The 21,038-nt window shown below is 34.7% G+C and overlaps 1 protein-coding gene across 4 annotated transcripts in view; it reads right to left on the bottom strand.

The window, feature by feature from the left end:
• Positions 1 to 21,038, bottom strand: part of DGKH (diacylglycerol kinase, eta) — a 143,903-nt gene that overhangs the window by 18,740 nt on the left and 104,125 nt on the right. For all 4 annotated transcript variants that reach the window (XM_004680126.2, XM_004680127.2, XM_012723201.1 and 1 more), the window contains 10 exons: positions 19,096 to 19,221; positions 15,571 to 15,688; positions 13,648 to 13,758; positions 13,413 to 13,509; positions 9,229 to 9,336; positions 7,338 to 7,451; positions 6,948 to 7,082; positions 5,923 to 6,086; positions 2,185 to 2,290; positions 852 to 944 (listed from right to left, as the gene is read on the bottom strand). In XM_004680126.2, coding sequence (XP_004680183.1) covers positions 852 to 944; positions 2,185 to 2,290; positions 5,923 to 6,086; positions 6,948 to 7,082; positions 7,338 to 7,451; positions 9,229 to 9,336; positions 13,413 to 13,509; positions 13,648 to 13,758; positions 15,571 to 15,688; positions 19,096 to 19,221 — 1,172 coding nt within the window. The remainder of the gene's footprint in view (positions 1 to 851; positions 945 to 2,184; positions 2,291 to 5,922; positions 6,087 to 6,947; positions 7,083 to 7,337; positions 7,452 to 9,228; positions 9,337 to 13,412; positions 13,510 to 13,647; positions 13,759 to 15,570; positions 15,689 to 19,095; positions 19,222 to 21,038) is intronic.

Genomic DNA, 21,038 nt, shown 5'->3' with positions numbered 1-21,038 from the left:
TTCCAACCAGAGCCACTTATTAGTGACTCTATTGTGACACACCTTCCCTTCTCCCACTGTGCTAGGTGTGATGACTTTTACTATCACTAATTAGATGTATATTTTTATCAAGCAAGAGGTAAAATTACAGTCAACAGAAATGTTATAAGAGCATCACTTATCAATTACTCAAAACTGTTACAAGAAAGAAAAAACAACATCTAAGGCACTAAGCTTTCTACAGTCACAACAGCATGTGTGAAGAATCCACAATCTAACCACAAGGTGGCGAAAGATCCTCTATACTGGAACACCTGACAATGTGAGGGAAGGTTGACAAGGCAAAGATTCTGGGTAAATCAAGACATCTATGAGCTTCTAGCTCTTAGACCTCAGGCCTGTGGACTATGCCTAGATTCGACTTGATTTCTAACACCCATCTGAGTGAATTCAAGGATATAGCTAGTTCTTGAAATTTAGTGCTTGAAACAAATTCTGGAAATAACACCTTTTAAGAAACCTAGAGCACAACATTATCAATCATATTTCAAGATGATTTCCCCTATTATTCCACGACAAGTTAATGAGTGTGTAAGGAAAGTTTATTAGGGGTTCCAGTCTCTAAAATGATGGCTGGAGATTTCATAAAAACATGATGGCATGTGTGGGGGAACTCTCTCCTCCACTTGTTAGCCTGATTCATAACTTCCAGTTTGGCCATATATTTTCCTGGAGGCAAAAGCTAGATGAAGAGAGGGAAGCCAGAAGGCTTCTGTGGCATTCAAATCTAACGAATACATGTTTCCTGATGAAGGTAAGACTGATAGATTTATTTCATCACTGTAATGTTATCATTCATTTCTCTTCCTTACCAAAGGAACTCTGCCGACTAGTAAGGATTCCGTTTCATTATACAAGGCCTTCACATTGATGACTATTTCAGTGGCAGTGTCTCTTGTAAGACTCTAGAAAAAAGACCAAGGACAAGAAGTTCTGTATTAAATCAGGATTCATTTATTCATAAGTAAATAAATTTTATTCGCACAATTTAAATGTCTATCCAAGTCATTGTTCAAAACTCTACCAAAAATCTATAATAACTCTAAAATTTGTTAGCATGATTATGTCTTCGAATTCTCGTGCCACAGAATCAAAAGAATGCACTGACTATTGTGAATACTTGAGTCACATCTCCTACCTTCAAGTATATATATGCTAGCAATGGCATATTTATAGTCAAAGAAAAGTTAAGTCGAAGAAAATTATTTCTCAAAAGACCTGAATATAATTAGGTCTACCTGCTCTTTCACTCTCTGTGGTTCTACTCAGATAGTTTATTCTTAGATTTTCCATTTCAGGGAGTAGCATTTAATTGTACATTAACTTAGATAACTGAAACTGAATCACTAGAAGAAGAACAAAGAATGCCATTAGGTTTCGTTATGACACTAGACACATTTCAGGGCATTATAGTCTATCTGTTCTGTTATTACTTTCTATGTTAAAAAATTTACTAACTTAAAAACTTAAAAAATAAAATGAAGCAAGGATAATTTCAGGGCAAAAATTTCAAAAGCAAATAACATCTCTAATAAAATATATGATATCAAGGCTTGTCCCATATAGAGGGGATAAAGTCAAGGTAGTTAAAGGAGAAATGGTAGGAGTTAAAAGAGTATAAGGAGGCCCTCCCTGGTGGCGCAGTGAGTTAAAGCACTGCACTAAGAAGCTAAAGCCACTTCCGCATGAGTTCGATTCCCGCCTGCCCCAGAGGAGATCCACATGGCGTGGCAGACCTCTCCTGACCCGCCCGCTGCTCCCCTCAGCAGTGTACTTCGTTGATCTGCCTATTCTGCTCCCCGCTCTGTCTCTGGTGAATCCTCTCACCCTCTGCATCTCTGGCCTGTACCCAGTTCTGTACGAATAAATAAATAAATCTTTAAAAAAAAAAAAAAAGAGTAGAAGGAAACCAGCAAGGTGACCAGTGATTGAAAGTGAAAAAGACAACAAAAAGTGAAAAGAACTTAAAAGACATAATGGAAAAATGGTAGGAAATGGAAAGTAAGGAAAAATTTGGCCACACATTTACTAAAAGCTGATGGCAAAGACATAATATTCTTTCATTGGGCATGGCATATTTTTCAGTATCCAAATAAGGTGTGATTTCAAAAATATCTGTAGATGAGAATTACCATTACCGCTCACCTCTGGGGTCTGTGGGTTCGCTTTATTCAGCGCGTGGGAGCACGCGTTCACGGCGTGGGCCAGCTCCTGCTCCAAAAGACAGTGAATGGTAGCCGCGTCACAAATTCTAAAAGCAAACGTGAAACAAAAGAAACTTTTTAAGCATTGCTGATTACTCTAAAGTGCAGAAGTGGTAGAATAAAGTAAAACAAGATCATAAAGGGATTTTTTTCTCAATTGCTCCTCATTTATGAACGGTACAGTTTACGTTTATAAAACTCAAATTCAACTGCAACATAGAATACTAAATCACAAGCTTTCACGTTAAAAATGATTGGCTTAGTCATGCCTTTTGCAGCAACATGGATGGAGCTGGAAGGGATCATGCTTAGTGGAATAAGCCAGAAAGAAAAAGAAAAATACTGGATGGTTTCACTCAAAGCAGGAGCATAAAGAATGGGGGGCGGGAAGGAATAATAATAATGAACAACTGTAATCCAGAGACATTTTACAGGGGTGAAGTGGGGAATGGGATCAAAATGGGGTAGGGGGAAGTGCACTGGACTATAGTGATGGCACACGGGTGAATTAGTGGTGGGAAGCCCATGGGAATTGCAGCTGAAATGGGGAAAAAAAAATTATTGGCTTAGAATCAGAAAAAAACATTGAAGTGATACTTAGGATGTAACACTTCATTCAGCAGTAGCTTTGGAAAAGTGAGAGAGGTCCCAAGTGTAAAGAGTAGAACTTATTTTTTATTCACAGAAACTATGAACAAATGTAAGAGGTTAGGGGAGGGGCATGGCCATATTTACCACCCTTTTATGAGTACTGTATAAACATTAGTTGTTTTCATAATCTTAAAAGGGTAGCTATAATTAATTATCTCCACTTTACAGATGAGAACACTGAGGCAGAAGAGAGATTTAGTATGAGCACAAAACTAATGAAAGACAGAACCAGGATTTGAATCTATGTCTTCAACTCAAAATCCTGGTGTATCACAGTCCTCTGGAATTTTTTCAACTTTCAAGAATAGTCTTGGAAAGACGTGAAAGTCCTGTGAGGCATTAACGCCAAATAGGAGAAAGGAGAAAATATCCACTAATAGTTAGAAAATAACACAAGGGTTGCAAATGAACAATAAAGCAAGACTACTCAAATGCTTTTTTCTTCTGGCATCTTCAAGGAAAATTACCTTCAACCTGGAAAGGGCAGAACAAGAGCAGATATATGTGTGTGTGTGTATACATCTACATATATATATATATATATATATATATATAATATATAAAGAGCTAAATCAAGAGTAAAGGAAAAGTTTGTAATTTTCAGGATCACAAACTGTTATCCAAGTCAAAAGGAAACTGTAAATGTCACTTTAGCACTCTTACCAGTAACTTTGAGGAATCCATGAAGAATAGATTATTTATAAGGAGAACAGAGATGGGTAAATGCCATCTTAATTTTCAAAGAAAGAGCGAAAGTGAAGATCAGCTTCAGAGCAACATTTTCAACTGCCTACCAAATTTCCCTCTGGATATGTCTAATGTAATTAAAATCCTGTAAGTTCGATATGGAATCCATCATTTTCCCTCTCAAAACCTATTCCTCTACAGGAACATTGTGGTTCTAACAAAGGCACTGCAATCTATTCACTAGAAATCTGAGGGTCATCCTGTCCCCTAATTCATTTCTACACACCAATTTTAGATCCTTACTTATTTTAAATCTCTCATTTCCTTTCCATCCCTACTATATCGATCCATCATTACCTATTAAGACTTTTTTAGACAGTGTTCACCTGGTCCCAGTTTTCCTGTCCTGCAGAAAATGATCTACATTGCTTTCAGCAATTTTGGGATAAGAATAGGCCCCTCCACACCCTCCATCCACATTTACTATCTTTGTGCATACCCCATGTCAATATTTCAGCCACCCCAAATTTCCTGAGTTTTCCTGAAAATACTATACACTGACATGCCACTGTGTCTCTGGCCACGTTGGCGCCTATACTAAGTTTCTTCACTTACTCCCTTAAGACTTGACTGAGAGGCAGCTTCCTCCAGGCAGCCCTCTCTTCGTGCCTCTAGCCTTCTTTTTGTGTCCACATCACCTGCTTTGAGCCTTGTAACAGGCTACACTTTCCCCTTCTATTACTCTAAGAGTAAATTAAGAAGAGAGATGACACACAGTCATGTTGGAATGCCCGCTGGCAATTGTGGTGGCTGGCACACAGAAGAGATACAAAATTATTTGTGGAACAGTGAAAGAATTTTCAAACTGACAAGTGAATTTGCTTTTCAACTTTTGCAAAATTAAAATACTCAAATGAGGAATCAAAGTAGGTTGATCAAAAGCAAGCCTGGCCAAACTCCCCTTCATTTTTTTTTTGGATAAAGTTATTTGGTTTGCTAACATGATGATGACTTAAGAGACTACATTTTGAGCTCAAGGGATTATATTTTAGTTTCAAGAAAATAGTGTGGGTATAGTTTTAACTTTGGAAAAATTGTGATACTGTTTTCCATGAGTTAATTAGCTTGATTATGTCTTATTGTCTCAAACCAACAGAGGTACACCTTACAGACACTTACTGTGAAATATTCTTAAATACAACAGGTAAAAAATAAAATAAATCCAGTCTAAATTGGAGTCTGTAAAAGTTTTTTTGCAGAATCTACAAAAGACACATTTATACTTAATTATCTCTGTGGGCAGGAGCCTGAGATGTGCAATAACATCCTTAGTTGACTTAACCTTCATTTTCATTTACTTTTCTTCCCATGTACTCAGTAAATGGTTGTTCATTTTCCTTAATTCTAATTCTGAATGTTGGTTTCCGGCAGTAGAAAGTGTATTCCTTTTCTCTTTTGTCTCTAAATATCTAATAGATCTTGGGTATCTTAAATATTTAAAGAGGGAGATAAGTAAAGAGAGAGGAGGAGCAGGTGGCCAGTAAAAGGGAGGAGAACGGGAGTAAGTGTGCCCTTGGTAGCACTGAGCTTTGATTTCCTTCTTTTCTCTTTCAACAGTTCTGTCAGTGACGAGAGGAGGTGGGGAGAGAATACAATGGCTTCTACTCACAGACCATTAAATATGTCGTGATCTAATCTACTTTACATGGTGGATCTCACCTACCTGGACACCTGGTGAGGTGACTTACTATTCCCATTGGTAGGGAATATCTAGGTGAAGAGGAGATAAAAGAAAGTTGCTCATATAAGAGTGATTTTTATGTTTTACACTCAAAGGTTTTTAAAAAAATCTCTTCCCTTTCTGTGGACTAAAATTAACCTCTTGCAATCTCTGTGATATGTCTTTTGGAGAGAGATTCTTAGACTTTCCCACCCACTTTGGGAGCATGGTTAATTTTTATATTTCTTTCTACATTGTGTAAACTTTCAACTAATAATTATAAGGCCACATTTAAATAAATCATGTAGTATAAAACCTGTGTATAGACTGGGGTGTAGACAATAATAGAAAGACTGTGGTAGGCTAAGTTCATGGGGTCCCAGGAAGTACAGAATCTGTTCTGTAGAGAACACAGGCGTGTGGACATGTATGCTGGAGAGAAGCTGGTGATGGAGTGCAGTGATTCCGGAAATATAAATGAAGGAGCAAATGAAGATGGGTAAATGCATTTCTTTTAGATACTCCAAGCAATTTAGTTTTTAATACTACAATATTTTAGTTTGAATACTTAAAAAAAAAAAATTGGTCAAGACCAGAGTTCTCATTGTGCCAAGGCCCTACCTGGTAATGAGTTCCTCTGCAGCCTGCGAGCATAGCTGCATCTGAGACACCTCTTCTGTTGCCAAGTCAACAGCGTGTTGGATGTACAAATGGGTTCGAAGAACCGGTTTACCAGAATCACACTTCTGTTTATCTTCCCAAGATTTTAAAGTGCTTTCAAAAGCCTGTTTAAAATCAGCATTGCAGTGAATTGTTAGTTTACTATTATGAAGCCCAAATAAACATGTATTTATAGACTGATGATATGCTTGACTTTGAAACTACTAATGCATTTTCCCTAAAAGTTAACAACTCATCAAATAAGTCATAAGTAGAAAAAAAGACGTTTTTAAGCTAGCTAGTGGAATATTGATGATAATAAATATATCAATGAAATTTTAAAAACAAAAGCTTCAATTTATGCTTCATCTTTAGTATTACGTAATAGATAAAATAATGATTGGCAGTCTTATTTGTTATGGGTATGACCCTAATTAAAAATATTATGTTCTGGAAAAAGTAAAAATATGGGCACAGTGAAAAGAATGGTATTGTCAGGAGTTGTGTTAAGAGAAAGAGAATACTGGCTAGGTACATAACAAGAATTTTTAGGTCTGTGAAGTTACTCTGTATGAAACTACAATGGTGGCTGTATATGATTACATATTTGTCAAACTTTAGAAAACACAACACAAAGGCTAATGCAAACTAAGGACTTTAGCTAATGAAATGTATCAATATTGGTTTATTAACTACGATAATGTATCACACTAACACAAGATGTTAATAATAGTGAAATTTATGTGTTTGTAAGGGGTGAGTGAAGAACTATGTGAGAACAATATTAGAATGCTCTGCATTTTCTGCTCAATTTCTTTTCTGTAAACCTGAACAAGTAATAAGAAATAAAATAATTAAACTATAGTGACTTAAAATCACATTTAAGAGACAAATGAAATATTTTCCTTTGTTTCTATTTTTCATGAACAACTAAAAAACACTGAAAGGCTGGATTAACAATCTAGAGGAATATTTGTGTTACATACCCTGTCCCTTGTGAGCATCTGAGCTCTGTTCTTGTGTACAATTTTGATGATCCCTGGAGGCTGAACCCATGCTTCACCATCTACCTGCACTGGGACTCCCTCATCACCAAATATGGTGATTTTTACTGTACGGCACTGAAATAAAAGAAGATATTTTAGAACACAAGATAATCTTGAGAAATTGACAATCTACATTCAAACTTGACGTTTAGTCTTTTGTGGAATGGAATGTTATGCTTTTCCACTTAGGATGATATAGTAGTAACAACTGACATGAAAAGCAAGTCAGTAATTTATGGATGGACATACAGTGCAGGGGTCATTTGGGTTGGCTTCCCTCCACCGCCAGACGCCCACGTAGTGAAGTCAGGTTTGATTAGAAAAACAAACCTGGGCTATTCGATGATGCTGAAGTTTAATGACCCTTGAAACTGCCATTTGCACACTATCAAATATTGCAACAACTTCCAGGATTTTGTCATCAAATGATGGTGCAGCAAATATCTGTAAGGAAAAACTACTTTATACTTCCACTAATAAAGTTAACCAATAAGTAAGCACTGTAAACTTTGTAACACATATTTTTTTTACAAAAACATAAATACAGCAAGCAGCAAAGTAAATAAATATAGGGAGTCATAGTCCAAGGACAAAATATATCACTGAATGTGTTTTAAAGTAGGCAAAAATAATAAAAATGGCTTTAAAAATTCATGTGGATATAATGTTCACATCTCGCATTAAGCACTCTTTGGAGTAGTGAACTATTGTATTTCTAAATAATTCGCCTTGGTATACAGTGTATTGAATAACTACTCAGACATTACTCAGATGTCTTAGTAAAATGAAATACATAATTTTAGGACTCAAAAGGTGAAACAGATTTCATGTTAAAGCTAATGAATGTACAAATCACCATTCATTCATTTGATATGTTCTAAGGGAAATCTTTCAAAGTGTTCTAAGCAGTATGTGTTTGTTACAGCATGCGTAATGTATTTTATCTCATAATCAAAAACTTTAGAGCATTTGACAACATGGAAACAGAAAAGTCAGAGAACAAAAATCTTACTTTGCTTTGATACTGCATACACTTCACAAAAATCAATCTAAACTACTACTTCGTCCCTTTTATTCTTTTATTACATAATAAATAGTTGTTTCTGAAAATAGCATTCACTATAAAGTAGTAAATTTAAATTTTGACTGAAAATATTAGGGTGAATATATGTAAACACTGATGATTTCTTAACATTTTTGTTATCAGATTTGTTGGTTTAAAAGCCAATATCTGCTATTTACAGTGTGAACTTTATATCAGTTTCTTCATTGGTAAAATTTCGATAAAAATTGTGGGAATTAAATAATGAAGGTGAAGCTCTCAGAACATTATCTGACTACTTAGTAGATATTCAAGTTTTATTTACCTTAATCTCACTCATTTTCTCCCTTGAAAATATTTAAGACAAAATATTGTACTGACAACCTACTGACTTTTATATTTCAAAAGGACTGAAATATACTGATATAATGAAAACTACAAGTACTTTCCAATTTACTTTATACTTTAAGTCCTGCTTTCTTATGGAAAAATATTGACAAAATGGGAATGGGGACCATCATATCATAAGCCTCAAATCAAAGTCACAGTCAATGTGACTCTTCAAAGCAAGATTATAGTAACATTTCCCATTTTTATTGTTACATATAATTTAATTATTTGTACCCTGTCTTTTATTACTTTTGGAACTATTACATTTATTAGGTTGTCTCTTTTCTTTTTTAATATAAAGTATCAAAAAATAAAGTATAATTAAAAACTAAGTCTAAAAAAAAAAATAGCTCTAAACCTCCCTGGCCAAATGAGCTCTCCTGATATTTCTAAAAATAAAAAAAGCAATGTATGTAAAACTTAGAAAATTAAAAGTATAGAAAGATAAATTTTGGTAGACAGAATTATGCCCTCTTCCGTGGACCAAAAATGTTAAAGTCATAATTCATAGAACGTGTGGAATATGTTATTATACATGTCAAAATAGACTTTGCACATGTGATTACATGAATGACCTCCAGGTAGGGAGGCTGTGAGAGGCTGAATGATCTGAGAGGAGAGTGAACAGGGAGAAAATATAATCACAAAGGTCCATTATGATTGAAGGTGGAAGAAGAGAAGGTCAGAGTGAGGCAACATTAGGACTCAGCCTGCTTTGTTGGATTTGATAATGGAGAAGAGGCCATAAGCCAAGGAATGTAAGCAGCCAGTAGGAGCAGAAATACTTACATCATCCTCTTTAGTTCCACCCCAGAAGTTAGTGCCTCCAGCATAGCTGGGGATGTTCAATACTGCTATTCCTTGCAGACTGGGCAGAGGAATATACTGTCCATCACACTGTAGGTAAAAAACTTAGAGGTTAGAGTGAAACTATCAGTTTGGAAAACACTAAATCCCAAAGACAAAGGATGAAGGAGGAAAGTGGTAATATTTTACCACATACAAATACATTCCTGAATGACAACCTTATCTTACTTGTTTTAATTTAATATTTTCAAAGTACAAATAACTAGCAGAAATTGTTACAGAAAATCAAATTTTACCTCTTCTTTCCTTCAAAACCAAACAATATTTTTCTTAAGTCTTCTTCAGGGCATTTAGGACACTCTCTCTTGCACTATGCTCATCTCTTTACATATGCTATTGCGGTCATCTCATTTACTTGGGAAAGTGGGCTCTGTAAAGGTGAACTCTGGGTCCTAACCATCTCTTCTAGCACTTCATTCAACTCCTGCTACTCTGTTGCTGTTATGTAATTCACTGACAAACTGGCTAAGTGAGAAGTTGAATTTTTCAAGTCAGATCATCCCAAAGCACAGATTATGTCCAAAAGTACCCTGTAGTCCATGCCTTCTAACTAACCACTTAAGTAAAAATTAAATTACCACTTAAATAAGGAAATAATATATGGCTGGTGAAGTAATTATACATGACATTTGGGCAAATCTTACTGAGTAGAAATTTAAAACTTCATTTTAAGGGTGGAGTTTGTAAGATGTCACACTTAAAACAGATAGATGCTTAATTTTCAAAAAGTAATTCTAACATTAACATAATAACTTTTATAAAATTTACATTTTAACATAATTAAAATTATCTCCAACCTTTAGAACAAGTAAGAATTAGGTTTGCATTGATTTTCAACTACTATATATAACTGAGAATACTTTATACATGATTTACTCCTTCAGGCACTTTTTACAATTCCTTTCTTGTCTTTTTTCATGAGGACACATTCAATGATCCACAAAGTATCCCAGCACCTCGGGCCATTCCTTGCACAAAGATGGTGGTGCTCCATGTCTATGTGCTAAATGAATAAAGTATTTAGTATAAATGTTCCCTGAACCCCCCAAATTGAACAAATGTCTTTGTGTGCTCTTGAAAAAAAAAAAAAAAGCTGTCTAAGTCATATAACTTGAAGGAAATGGAAAAATTCCATAAATGTAAATATAAAAATATCTTTAAATCAGTTCAGAACAGTTTCAAAGGTTTTATAAATAGATACACTTTACTTGCAAGAATCATATGGAAAAGATGAACATTTAGAAGGAAGTTCTATATACACTGCTGGATTTAGCCTATTATGTATCAAGCAAAACTCAGAATTTAGTGCTTAGTGACCATTTCATCAAGTATTATAGGGAAAATATGAGCAACTCATGAGATGCAATAAATTAACATCACCTGACTCAATACTTTCTCTTGTTTTTAGGAAAAACTTCAGGAATGGAACATTGTTTTAAATCTTTTCTATCTACCCACATTTCCATTTTTTGTTTGTGATGTTGCAAAATACTATGAACCAGCAGTTAAACTGGGAAAATGGTAGGCCTGTTTTGAATTCTGTCACTTATTTCTGAGTGTCCCTTGAACATTCAGAATTTCAGTTTGCTCAGCTACAAAATGGGCTAGTAATCCTTAGTCTATAGTAGAGCACCCAAAGCTGGGTAAAAAGTCTCTTTGTTCAGTCAGAATTTCATATTAGCGTTTTTCTAATAAAAAAAACAAGAGTTGATATTTTGGCTCCTCCAAATACTGGCCATTTGATTTTGAGCAAGCAAATTCAGTCTTCAGAACAGACTCATAAAACCTGCCTCATAAAGAATGATAACTACCTCATAATGTTTAAGAATTAAAGGTAATATGTAGAAAGCATTCAGTATATTTTAATTATTATAACATTTTAGAACTAGTTATAACTATTACTAAGATGACCTAAATATAGAAATTACTGTTATGTAATATACCAAATTTATCTAATGTTTTTAGAAAAGACAGATTATTATTTCTATTATAGAAATAACTGTTACAAGATTATAGAAAAATTCAAGTAAAGGACCTTCCCTGGTGGCACAGCGGGTTAAACACAACACTAAGAAGCTAAAGCCACTTCCGCATGAGTTCGATTCCCTCCTGCCCCGGAGGTGACCACATGGCGCGGCAGACCTCTCCTGACCCGCCCGCTGGTCCCCTCAGCAGTGTACTTCATTAATCTGCCTGTTCTGCTCCCTGTTTCTGTCTCTGGTGAATCCTCTCACCACCACCACACCTCTGGCCGATACCCCAGTTCTGTATGTAGAAATAAATAAATCTTTAAAAAAAATTCAAGTAAAAACGTGAATTAAACATCTATTTGTTCTTTGTTATTTATTTCATTTAAATATAGGTGATAATTTAAAAAACCATTTTCTTTATGTATCCTTAGTACTTAAAGAACTCAAAACAGAATACGAAAATTATTTCACTTAAAAAATAGAACAATGGCCCTCCTTGGTGGCGCAGCGGGTCAAAACACAACACAAAGAAGCTTAAGCCACTTGCACATGAGTTGATTCCTGCCTGCCCTGGAGGTGATGGATCCACTGACCCACTCGCTGCTCCCCTCAGCAGTGTACTTCCGTCTATCTGCCTGTTATACACCCCACTCTATCTCTGATGTATTCTCTCACCCTCCGCATCTCTGGCCTGAACTCCAGTTCTGTACGAATAAATAAATAAATCTTAAAAAAAAAAAAAAATAGAACAAGTTGGCCCTCCCTGGTGGCGCAGCAGGTTAAAAACACTGCACTGCAAGCTAGCAGCAGCTGCTTCAGCGCAAGTTGGATCCCCAGCCCCGAAGGTGATCCACATGGTGCAGCAACAGACTTCTGACCCGCCTGCTACTCCTCTCAGCAGTGTACTTTCTCAATCTGTTTATTCTGCTCCCCACTCTGGCTATGATGACTCTTCTCACTGCCCCTGCACCTCTGGCTTATACCCCAGCTCTGTGTGCAAAAAATGAATCTTAAAAAAAAAAACAACAAAAATCAAATTATGACATGTGTAGATTAGGTATATTAGAGACAAAAGGTCACCATTCTTAAGGAAAAATGCTTTCAATTTTAATAAAATTCATGAGTCAAAAATATTTCTGGCATTCCCATAATTATACAGAAGATAATAAAGCTCATTAAATGGTTCTAAAACCTGGGTATATAACAGATTCACAGTTGATGAACTTGAAAAATAGAGCAGAGGCTATATTTGAATAGCTCTTACCAGCTCACACTGTGATTTTTTTTAATACATTAACTCTCCAAATTGAAAAGCACTATTTTACCCATTTTTGCAGATGGAGAAAACGGGGTGAGGTCTTTCCTTTATACAAACTTAAAGGCAAGACATTAAGATTCTCCTTCCTCACAGAATACAACAGATATTTGCTGTCCTTAGCTTTCTATTTAATTAAGTGAAAATACTTTTAAATGTAAATGCGCAAAATCTGTTTTTTTAGACTAGTTTTTGGGAAAAAATAATTGAAACAAAATGTATTTCAAACAAAAGAACTTATTTATTATGAATGTTATTTTCATGGATTTGTGAAACTTTAGGTTTTACAAAATTGGATCAGAATTTGGAAACCTAAATGAAAAAAGCTATTAAAAATCTTGTTCTATACAGCCATATACCAGAGACATTTTGTGGGGGTGGAGTGGGGAATGGGATCAAAAACGGGGGGGTGGAGGGGGGGAAGTGCACGGGACTATGATGATGGCACACGGGTGACTCAGTGATGGGAAACCCGCGGGGATTACAATTGAGATGAAAAAAAAATGTACAAAATGATGTAAAAATAAACTATTATAAAAAAAATCTTGCTCTATAAATGTATTCTACAATTCCATCTTTTCAAAAGTCACTACAACTCTACAGTAGCATCCACATTTCAGGAGCTATGATATCAACAATTAAATGTGTCACTTATATTCAATTTTTTTGCCTTCCTTAGTATATAGTAATCACTTCCAATTGTTTTTCCTTTTAGTGTTTTGTCTCTAATCAAGAGGAATTTAGGTCAAATTTACTCCACAAATGAGATTATTTCTCTATGTAAAATAACCCGAAGCATCTTTATTTTAGGATACACTTACCTCAAGTTGCACCCTCTGTTCTAAATTCTTATATGATCTCTGTAATAATTCCCGAGTTCCAAGGACTCCATACCACATCAAGTTTTTAGTTCGGCTCCTGAAAATACATGTTGACATGAAATTTCAGTAACTATTACTTATTGACTCTCTAAAAGCAGTGCAAGCAAGAGATAATAAATGAAATTAAAGTAAAATTGCCATCATGAAATAAAATTATTACTATTACTGAAATTACCTGCATTTTTCAGGGTGTTCTTCTCTCTTATTGTTAAATTCTAGTGAAATTTTTGCATCTAATCCAATCCCAAAATAATTGTTCATGACACATTTTTCTGAATATCCATCTCTATGATAATAATGAAAAGTATACAAAAGCCAATTCAGATTCATAACAACAATTATGATTTATACATGAAATAGCATTTAAAGTATTTAAGCTTCCATTCCTGATAAGAGAAAAACTTAGCAGAGTTTCTGATAGGAGAGTAAAATTTAGCAGGAATCATTTCCTACTCACATGTCACATCAAGGACCCCACCACTTGTAATTTTTGCTATATATAATGCAAGGAAAAGTGGACAAGGCAGGGGAGGGGGAGGAGAGAGGGGTCTACACAGTGGAGAGAAGAGCACAAGGGACTATGGTGATGGTGCAGGTGTGAGGTTGTGCGAATTTATGGGGAATACAACTGAGGGGAGATCAGATACTGTACAAAAATGAATAATAGGGCAAGAAAATAAAAAATATTTAATAAAAATGCTATAGAAGATAAAAGATGAAATATTTAACAGTGGCAACAAAAAACTGAGTAAAAGGTATAAAAATCTATACTATGGCCCTCCCTGGTGGCGCAGCGGGTTAAAGCACTGCACTGAGAAGCTAAAGCCACTTCCGCATGAATTCGATTCCCGCCTGCCCTGGAGAAGACCACATGGCGTGGCAGACCTCTCCTGACCCGCCCGCTGCTCCCCTCAGCAGTGTACTTCAGCGATCTGCCTGTTCTGCTCCCCACTCTGTCTCTGGTGAAGCCTCTCATCACCCCTGAGCCTCTGGCCTGTACCCCAGTTCTGTATGTACAAATAAATAAATCTTTAAAAAAAAATCTATACTATGACTAATTAGTAATTCCTTTTAATATAATCATAACACTAAGTATTTTTAATTCTGAATTTTTGATAGAACTCTGAAGCGGGGGACGGGAAAGAAAAACATGCTACGTGGGAGGAGAGGGGAAGGTGTGGGGACTATAGATACTGACCGAGTATTGAAACTAACTGGAAAGTTAAATACACACCCATAAATAATCATTCTTTATGTTTTAAGTGTGAGATATACACAAGAGTATTGTCTATGTATACATAGATATTACAAGGATTATGAGAATATATTTTGTTTACATAGTCCATTTTTGGGATGAAAAAACTAATGATCCCATCACTAAAACAAATAACAACAATAACCAAAGGTTAAAACAACAGATTTTTGTTCTTTGAAAGGTAACAACTTCATAGTTCTTCCACCTCTTGGACAAATCCTTCATTGCACTGGCAGATAAGGGGCTACGTAGTCAGACACTAATATCCCCTTGTTGCAATCATTAGAAAGTTTACTACATCCAACCACTGTTTTAGGTACTTTAGGAATACAAAGAAGTTTGTTTATCATACTGTCCTTAAAGAAAGGAGATACAAAAAAAGCCAAATTAAATTTGAAGTCTACCAAAAGGAAACTACCAAAAAAAATTTAGTTTTTTAGAAAGAAAGAGATCAAAGTAGGTCAAAAGTGTCCTAGAACAAGGAAATCCAGAAGCTGGATGTATCAAGAAGACAAATTTGGCAAAATGGAAATGAAATGAGTTGGAGTTTGGGGAAAGCATAAATACAGGTATGAAGGTGCCAATGAAAAACATTTCCAGGGAAAAGTGATAGATAATTACCTCACTTCCCCCAGAGGGTTGATATAGGAGAAAACATGCTGATGAGAAACAGATCAGAAAAACTATTGCCTTTCAGCTGGGTCAATATGCTCACTGTGATCAACTTTTAAAAAATTTCTCATTATCCATTCTGTATGTAAACCTTATTTATTAAAATGTTACCATCAATATAATGGAAACAAGAAAAGTCAAAACAAAATATTGGCAAAAGTATTTTCTTACACTGAATCTGGATCTGGGTCAATGAACGGCGTGGCACCAAAGGGATCAATATTTGCTAGTAACATTTTGTTGATAATAGAACTCCCAGCAATTGAGGCAGCCAGTCCTGCTCTTAAACCTGGCCAGAAAAACAAATACATACAGGATCACGTTTAAAAAAAAGAAAGAAAGAAAAAGAATCAGCCTGTTTTCAAGTCTAACCTGAAACATCTTACTCCCAAAGCTTGGTTTTCATTCTCCCTTCTTTTCTCATTAACCAAATTTAAGGATATGACATTGCAAATACAAGATTTTTGATGCTTCTTAGGACCTATATGTCATCATTAAAAAATTAAGAAATCAGGACCTAGTAAGAGTCCCTTCGTGAGTTTTTATCATCCCACAGAAATCTATGACTTCAATAAGTGAATGCTACTTCCTTTGTGATAGCAAAGTATTAAATCTGTAAGGACCTTGGATTAGATGCTGGATTACCCAAAATTTCAGAGTTAGCATTTCCATACTCTCAAAACAGATAATATTATTCAATATTTTAAAATGTAAACAGCTATATTAAGATAAAAACTCAGGAGTGTGTCAAGAACAAATGTTAAGTTATTAAATGCAGAGACTTATAAAATTTCACGAATGGATATTTAAAAAAATGAAGAATTTATTTTACATGTCAATGTGCAACACTTAAAATTTATTTCATCTTTCCACTTGCAGTACTCAAAGCTAATGATTTTATAATCTACCCAACCCAAATTTCTTCTCTAAAAAATAGAATTGCAGCCCTCCCTGGTGGCGCAGCGGGTTAAAGCACAGAACTAAGAAGCTTAAGTCACTTCTGCATGAGTTTGATCCCCGCCTGCCCAGGAGGTGACCCACATGGTGTGGCAGACCTCTCCTGACCCGCTCACTGCTCCCCTCAGCAGTGTACTTTGTCGATCTGCCTGTTCTGCTCCCTGCTCTGTCTCTGGTGTATCCTCTCACCCTCCGCATCTCTGGCCTGTACCCCATTTCTGTATGAATAAATGAATAAATGTTTAAAAAAAATAGAATTGCTCTATTTCTTATCTTTACCATTGCCACTTAATCAATATCTGTTTTTAAATTTGTATCAACGTATTTTCTTTCTTTTTTTAATTGGTTATATAGTATGAACCAAGGTATTTAATTCTTTTTTATGTGGTAGTAAATGAGATTGCTTTCCTAAATTCTCTCTCTGTGACTATCTGAGTTCACTATCTGAGTGTAGAAATGCAACAAAATTTTAACTAACTTTGTACCTGGTCATTATACTATGTATACTATGTATATACTTCTATGTATATCATCATGCCATCTTCAAACAATGATAGTTCTTACTATTTGAATACCTTTATATATTTTCTTGTGCATAGCTTTTAATAGGGCTTCCAATATTATATCAAAGAGCAGTGGTGAGAGTGGAGACATCCTTTTCTTGATCTTATAAGAAAAGTTTTCAGGTTTTTGTCACTGAATTTAAGATCATTTGTAGGCTTATTGTATATGGGCTTTATTATGTTTAGACATGTCCCTTCTAAACCCATTTTGTTGAGGACTCACCATCAGTAAAGAATGTTGAATCTTGTCAAAATTTTTTCTGTATTTAATGAGATGACCATGTGATTTTTGTCTTTTCTTTTGTTGATGTGGACTATCAGGTTTATTAACTTGCATATGTTAAACCAACCTTGCATTCCAGGAATAAATTCCACTTGATTATGACATATGATGCTCTTAATGTATGCTATATTTTATTTGCCAAGATTTGTTGAGGATTTTTGCATCTATGTTGATGATAGATAATGGTTTATAGTTTTCTTTTTTGGTGAAGTTCTTGTTTGGTTTCAGAATCATGGTAATGCTTGTTGGCTTCATAGAACATATTTGTAAGTTTTTTCTCTTTTTGAATTGAATGGAAGAGTTTGAGTAGGATAAGTATTAACTTACTAGTGGGTTATCTGGGCCTTGCTACTTGTTTTGGGGTAAGATTTTGACCCTGCTTCAATTTCCTTACTTGTAATGGGTCTGTTCAGATTTGTTTCTTTTCTGATTCAGTCTTCGAATGCTGTTTTCTTAGCGTTTGTAATGTTTTGTAGCTGGTACAATTTGTTATCATTTTGTAACACTCCCTTATAGTCCCTTCTATTTATATAGTATCTGCTGCAACTTGTCTTCTTTTATTTATTTGTGTTTTCTCTTTCTTGTTCTTTGTGTCTGGCTAAATGTTTACCTGGTTTGTTAATCTTTTCAAAGAACTAGCTCTTGGCTTTGTTGATTTTTTCAATTGTTCATTTTTATTTTATTAATTTCTACTCTAATATTATTTCCTTCATGTAATGACTTTTGGTTTTGCTTTTTCTTCTTTTTCTAGTTCCAACAGCTATAAGCTTAGATTTCTCAATTGTGATACTTCCTGTTAATTGGATAAGCCTATAAATTACCTCTTAATACTGCTCCTGCTGTATCACATAGGTTCTGATATGTCATGTCTTCATTTTATCAGTAAAATGAAGATATTTCTGCTTTCACCTTGAGTTTCTCATTGATGCAGTAGTTGTTCTGTTGTACAATGTTTATTCTCCACAAAACTGTAATTTCTCCCTTTGTTCTTTTGGTTGATTCTAGTTTCATACAGATATGGTCTGAAAAGATGTTTGATATAATTTCATTTTTCCTAAATTTATTGAGGCTTGTTTTGTTTCCCAACACATGATGTATACTTGAAAATGTTCTATGAGCACATGAAAAGAGTGTGTATTCTGCTATTCTGCTACTTGTTTTAAGAAATTTTCAAGTCTTCTATTTCCTTATTGACTTCTATTTTCTCTACCCAACATTGAAAGAGGGATATTAAACTGTACAATATTAATATTGAACTGTAATTAATCTTTAAATAGAATTTGAAGGAGAAAATGGTTTTTAAGCTGTAACTTAAGCTCTAATCTACACTTGAGTGAATGGAGAAGATTTTTAGTGAGTCAAACAACTGGTACTTAAGTCAAACAACTGAGATTTATATTTCCCTCCTACCCTGCAGCACAAGTTCTTTGGTTTCCACTAGTATTAACTTGGTAAATTCACTGTACCACGGCAGGAATGAATGTCTCAGACATTCCAAAATGAAGCAATTTTACTAGTCTAAAAATAACCACAAAGAAACTTGTGGCTTAAAACTAAAATGAAAGCTCTGGATATACTAAAAAATGAGTAGAATACAGGATGTGGTTCATCTTGGGTCCTGAAGCACATGCAGCTTCCTGTGCTCTACTCTAGAGCTACTCACCCAGTATTTCTCAGGGCAGAGCCCCAATACATGTATTTTATTCCTTCCCATGTAATTCTCTCACACACAAAAGTCTAAGCATCTGGATTCTGGTTGATAAGCATACCAAGAACATTCTCCTAAAGGAACATTTATCTTTAAACACAAATTTCTATAGTTTATGGAAATGAGTACTTCCACACTTCCACAGAAAAACTTAAAAATATACCATTTTTCAGAATCTGTACTACCTGGGCAGATTATTCTGGTATTGAGCACAGGGAGGTTTTCTTTGCAAGCTGCCACAGTGGGACCAGGGACAGAGTCAGTTTGAGAACGGCTCATCCGACCATCTGGAGAGCGAGGTGCCATTTTAGCTATCGGCAAAGAGTCAAAATTAAAAAGAGATAAAGATAATTGTATAAAGATAAGCTAGCCCCCATAAATTTATGACAAAATAATTTAATACATGTGTGAATTAATCAGTGGGACTGAAGGTGTTACACTGAATTTATGTGAAAATATTACATGAATTTTTTTTACCATTTTGTCTTCATTTTTCTTGAAACTTAGTATATGGAAGGAATTTGCCATAGCTTCTGGACTTAATTTTCATTTAAAATAGAGATTAGTTTTTAAAAAGAGATGCTTATCATAATTAAAGGTCAGTAATATTCGTAATTTGAATGTACTCAACCCCTATTGATGATAAAAAAATTTTGAATCTTGATAATTTTTGGAAATCAAGTATTACATCACAATGTATACTACCAAAGCAATCCTTTTCTCATAAATGATGAAATCAAATTTAATTAATGTGTTTTCAGGAGCAAATATGTGAAACTTTAGTTAATATTTTCTTCTATAAATGTAAAGAAATATAGTATTTTACATGAAACTAATACACATTTTCTGCAACTTTAACTATTTATTCCAAACAACTATTTGTCCAAAACAATTCAATCACACTCATGTAAAGCATACACATTTAAAAAAATTATTCCAAAACATAACTACCCTCAAAGTAAATAACAACAACAAAAATTAACTCTAAGCTGGGACAATTTAATGGAGAGCAAATATAGTATTTTTAAGTAATTAAGGCGATACTGGCAGTTGTTTAAAAAACATTAATCCTCAAATTTAACTTAAAAGCATTACAATTTAATTATCTTTTCTCTTCTTAAGTCTGATTACAAACTAACTATATTAATCTTACACTCTCTTTTATCTGTTCAAAAACAGATCAGTCGCACTGTGGCTAATTTCTAATCAAAACAACCTTTTGATATTCATCTGATAAAAAACAGATTTTTTTTATGATTAAGACTGATGCTCTGTTGTAGGTAACAAAATTAATGTTCCATGGTTCCTCTTAAACTTATCATCTCACTGGCATATTAATATCCTGGATCTTGCACATCTCAGACATAATTACTACATAATTTAATGAAATACAATTAGTGTGCTTTAACAATTATGATATTTTGATACAGAAACACTTCTATTATTGACTCCCACACTAAGCAGAATTACTTGCTAAAAATTAGGACCAAACACTGCAGCATTAGAGTATTTTATAATCTATGTGGAGTTCGAGTATTTTATAATCTATGTGGACTTCAATATCAGTATCTATAGCACTAGGTCTGTATTTTTTAGTTTCCTTTGTAGATTACAATGAATTTTTATGGATGACAGTATTAGAAGAAAACCATTTGTATTAAATACTGAAAGAGCAATCCTCCAAACAAAGAGCCATTATCTTAAAAGAAATTATCGCATACTGTAAAGACCTCATTGTCAGTCCAGCTTGGGTGAATATCTTTAATGACAGGAAATATACAAAGCCTGCTTATCAATTTATAGATGAAGTAAACTTGAGATGACAGAATCAAGCTTCAAAAGTTTCACAAAGTGAAATAATAAACTCAAACTGGAAAGATAAAAATGCATACAAATAAATGTAATCTCTAATTGGGTTTAAAAAACTCTTGCATAAAAACAGAAGAGGGGCCCTCCCTGGTGGCGTAATGGGTTAAAGCACTGCACTAAGAAGATTAAGCCACTTCGGAATGAGTTCGATTCCTGCCTGCCCCGGAGGAGACCACGTGGCAGACCTCTCCTGTCCCGCCCTCTGCTCCCCTCAGCAGTGTACTTCGTGGATCTGCCTGTTCTGCTCCCCAGTCTGTCT

The sequence above is a fragment of the Condylura cristata genome, unplaced genomic scaffold (genome assembly GCF_000260355.1).
Source record: "Condylura cristata isolate star-nosed mole 26May11 unplaced genomic scaffold, ConCri1.0 scaffold00010, whole genome shotgun sequence".
Classification (NCBI taxonomy): Eukaryota; Metazoa; Chordata; class Mammalia; order Eulipotyphla; family Talpidae; genus Condylura; species Condylura cristata.
The sequence above is the reverse complement of the archived record's forward strand: the minus strand, read 5'-3'. Positions and strand labels throughout refer to the sequence as shown.